Below are 3,899 nucleotides of genomic sequence, written 5' to 3'. Positions count from 1 at the left end.
CCACTTAGGTTGCTTCCATGTCTTGGCTGTTGTAAATAGTGCCGCTATGAACACTGGGGTGCATGTATCTTTACGAATTATCGTTTTATACAGATATATGCCCAGGAGTGGGGTTGCTGGATCATGCTGTAGCTCTATTTCTCGATTTTTAAGAAACCTACAGAGTGTTCTCCACAGGGGCTGCATCAATTTACATTCCCATCAACAGTGTAGGAGTGTTCCCTTTTCTCCAAACTCTCTCCAGCATTTGTTGTTTGTAGATTTTCTGATGATGCCCATTCTAACTGGTGGGAGGTGATACCTCATTGTACTTTTGATTTGCATTTCTCTAAGAATTAGTGATGTTGACCATCTTTTCCTGTGCTTCTTGGCCATCTGTATGTCTTCTTTGGAGAAATGTCTTCTGCCCATTTTTTGATAGGGTTGATTTTTTTGTTGTTGTTATTGACTTGTATGAGCTGTTTGTATATTTTGAATATTAAGCCCTTGTCTGTCACATCATTTGCAAATATTGTCTCCAATGGGGTTGACACTTTTATTATCCCTATTTTACATATGAGGAAACTGAGGTGCAGAGAAGTGAAATAACATGCCCAAGTTCCCCCAATTTAGTAAGTGGCTCAACTGGGATTTGAATCCAGTCAACCTGTGGTGAAGGATCCAAGACAGCGAACTGCTTCTCCAAAACAGGAGAGTAAGAAGGATCTTCAGTCAATTTATAGTTGTAAACACTCACAAACAGCTGCTCAGCCTGTGCTTCCTGGTATCTAGAGGAGAACAGTATATATATATGTATGTGTGTGTGTGTGTATATATATATATATATATATATATACACACACACACAGAGAGAGAGAGAGAGAGAGAGACTGTATCAGAGAGAGAGCAGGGACTTCAAAGCAGACAGAGAAAGAGTGAAAAAAAACAAATTTGACTAAAAAGAGTAAAGGGGGAAATACCATTCAACACCATTTTCTGGAAACTAAACTCAAAGGACCATAATCCTCATTTTTAAGACAGTATTGAAGCACAGTTATAGGGAAATGTAGAAAAAAATGACTCCTTAGCTAAACTTGTTCACATTTCAGTAAAAGTTAAAAGCAATCTAGTAACTCTAAAATGACTAAAGCTACTCATGTGTCTTTGAATATAGGATACGAAGTCTGAAAATTTCTAACTCTGACCTTTGTAAAGTATACACGACACAGAAGAAACAATATGTTTTGAGTATTTTTTCTCAGACCTAGACAACCTTAGGGTTTACATGGGAACAGATTTCATCAGCTCAAATAGAGAATGGACTGAGAGAGGGGAAGAGTTTCCAAAGGGGAAAAGAAAAGACAAAACCAAACCAAACATAGAAAAGCAGGTCTGTCGTTTCCTTGGGAAATCCTTTTACTGGGAAATAATTGTCTTTCTGCCTATAGTCAAGAAGACAAGGTAATAGGCTCACGCCTCTCCACATCGAGAAGGGAGAAAGCAGAGACCACACTGAGAGTAAGAACAGGCTGATTTTGAGATAAACTCTGAGCAGACACAGGTGGCCACGGTCTGGAATGAGGCAGTGGTCCAAGTGGGACCAGCAGCTCTCTAGGTGTTCCAGTGTCTCATCCCATCCTCTGAGTGTTGGCTGCTCTGGGTTTGGGGCCGCCTGTGCCATAAACTCTCTAGTTCCTTTCTGGTGAGCTTATCTACTCCATGACCTCAACCCATCTATGTATATTGTATAGGCTAATATGTCCCACATGTATTTTTCCAAACCTGACATCCCCCTGAGCTCCAGATTCATTTTTCTGGCTACCTGCATGACAGTTCCTCTTGGGTATCTAATAGGCATCTCAGATTTTACATGACACGCCTTCCCAGCCCCTCGAGTCCCCCTGCAAACACCCCCAGATTAATAAATAGCACGACCATCAGCCAGGGTGTTCAAATCCAAACTTGAGCCTAGATTATTTTCGTCATTTCCCATTCCTCACCTCTGGTCCATAAAGCAGATCCTGTAGACTCATCCAGTTCATCTGAAATTTGTCTGCATCTCTTCATTTCCTGTACCAACACCGCAGTTCAAGCCCCCATTGTGTCTCTGGGCTGCTACAGTGATCTCTTAACTGGTCTTTCAGCTTCAACTGTCCTCATCCTCTACATTTTTCAAAGCAGCCAGAGTCAGGGTAACTTGGCTTAAGCTTCAGAGAGCTTTATTCTACTTGATATTCAATATCACAAATTGACCTTCAGCCTGGACCTTATGTTTTTCAGTCCTTCTATTGAGGTAATTTGGGGTTTGGGGTACCATGTTACCTTAATGGAAGAAAGAGTACAGTAAAAACACCTACATTTGCACATGTTGTAAGGGCAGTCTGCCTGTCCAGCATGGTGACTAGGGAGTCACCCCTATGTTTGTGTGCAGGCCAGCCTGAGGCTCAGTTACCATTATCACTGTTGCTCAGGGTGAGCTTGTCAAAGAGGGACCCTGCCAAGCTGGCTTCTGGGGTCTCCATCTTGCTTCCCAGAATCAACAAACACTAACATTTACATATTTTAGTGAACTCAGAGTTTTCAGGTAAAGTTGAAGGACCCTTTATTTTAATCCCTGTCCCATCCCATTCCTCCAGAAGCAACGCTACTGTGATTTTTATACCGTGTTTTTATACTCCTGCTATTCGCAGGCACCCGCATTCAGCAGGGCCTCACCTCACCACCCCCCATATACCCACATTGTTTATAAGGGGAAGATGGATTTTGCACTTTCCAGGGCCCCATGGAATGCCTTCTCCCTCCCTCTGTGGAGATCCTGAGCTGCATGTGGGTGTGGCATGGGTGGGTGGAGAGCCTCCTGGATACCTGTTTTAAAAAGTGAGCGATTTGCACACAGGAACCAAGGAGAGACCTTTATTTCTTTAGGAACCAAATAACTTTATTGGAAGAAACGGGAAAAGTGGAAGAAAAAAACTTGAGTGATAACGTAAAGTCCAGGAAAAGAGAGTCCTGCACTTGTTGCAAAAAACAAACAAACAAAAAAACCCCCAAAAACTTAAGCGAACTTCTTCTGTAAGGGCAGTATTGCCGTCTGCATGGCAGGCACGGTGACCAGGGCTCTGGTCACCCCGTGGCTCTGGGGAGGTCCAATCCAGGCTCAGTTCTTGTCGCTGTCGCCCAGGGTGAGCTTGTCAAAGAGGGACCCTGCCAGGTCGACGTCCGGGGCCCCCATCATGCTCAGGGTGGTGACATGACCCTCCAGCTCTCTGATGAACGCCACCTGCTGGCTGAGGTAGTGAGTTGCCAGGAAGTGGCACAGGTGGTGGTCGCTCTTGTCGGTGGCCAGCTGGTACAGGTAGAGCAGGCTCTGGTACACGCACTTCTCCAGGAACAAGGCGCACTTCATGGCCTTGAGGCCGCTGTTCCAGTTGTCACTGACTGGCTTCCCGATGTCGTGGAAGTCGAGGCGGCCCCTGCGGTTGTTCTGCAGGCATATCAGGTTCCAGACCAACGAGCTGTGCTCGCCGGAGCGGTACACGAAGAACCAGGTGAAGTACTTGAAGGGCACGTCGCCATTGCGGCGGAGGTAAAAGGCCACGTCCAGGCAGAACATGGAGGCGTGGAACTCCAGGGTGAAATGGCTGTTGACGGCGGCCTCGCAGTCGGGGTGGTAGTTCCGGCGCCCCTGCGAGGGCGGCGCTTGCTTCATGGTGGACGGCTCGGGCATCGTGGCGGGCGTGAAGGCCAAGGTGAAGGCGGAGCCGCGGGGCCTGCAGTCGCTGCCTCGGAGCTCTCCCGTGTGGTCGAAGAGGGCGGCCGCTCTGGGACAGACCGGAAATGGGGTCCGTTACGGGAGGTAGGCGCTGGGCTTGCGGTTCTGTTACCGGAAGTGGTCGTGTGGGGTGGGTGGGTTACGAACG

At 46.8% G+C, this 3,899-nt stretch overlaps 1 protein-coding gene across 1 annotated transcript; it reads right to left on the bottom strand.

Moving 5' to 3' along the window:
• Positions 1–3,136: 3,136 nt before the first annotated feature.
• Positions 3,137–3,688, bottom strand: LOC307069626 (ferritin heavy chain-like; the record flags this gene model as incomplete). Its single annotated transcript, XM_079727996.1, has 1 exon — positions 3,137–3,688. The coding sequence occupies one exon, from the start codon at positions 3,686–3,688 to the stop codon at positions 3,137–3,139; it is 552 nt and encodes a 183-aa protein (XP_079584122.1).
• Positions 3,689–3,899: the final 211 nt, after the last annotated feature.

The sequence above is a fragment of the Hyperoodon ampullatus genome (assembly GCF_949752795.1).
Source record: "Hyperoodon ampullatus genome assembly, chromosome: X".
Taxonomy (NCBI): domain Eukaryota; kingdom Metazoa; phylum Chordata; class Mammalia; order Artiodactyla; family Ziphiidae; genus Hyperoodon; species Hyperoodon ampullatus.
Note: the sequence above shows the minus strand (reverse complement) of the source record. Positions and strands in the feature narration are given on the sequence as shown.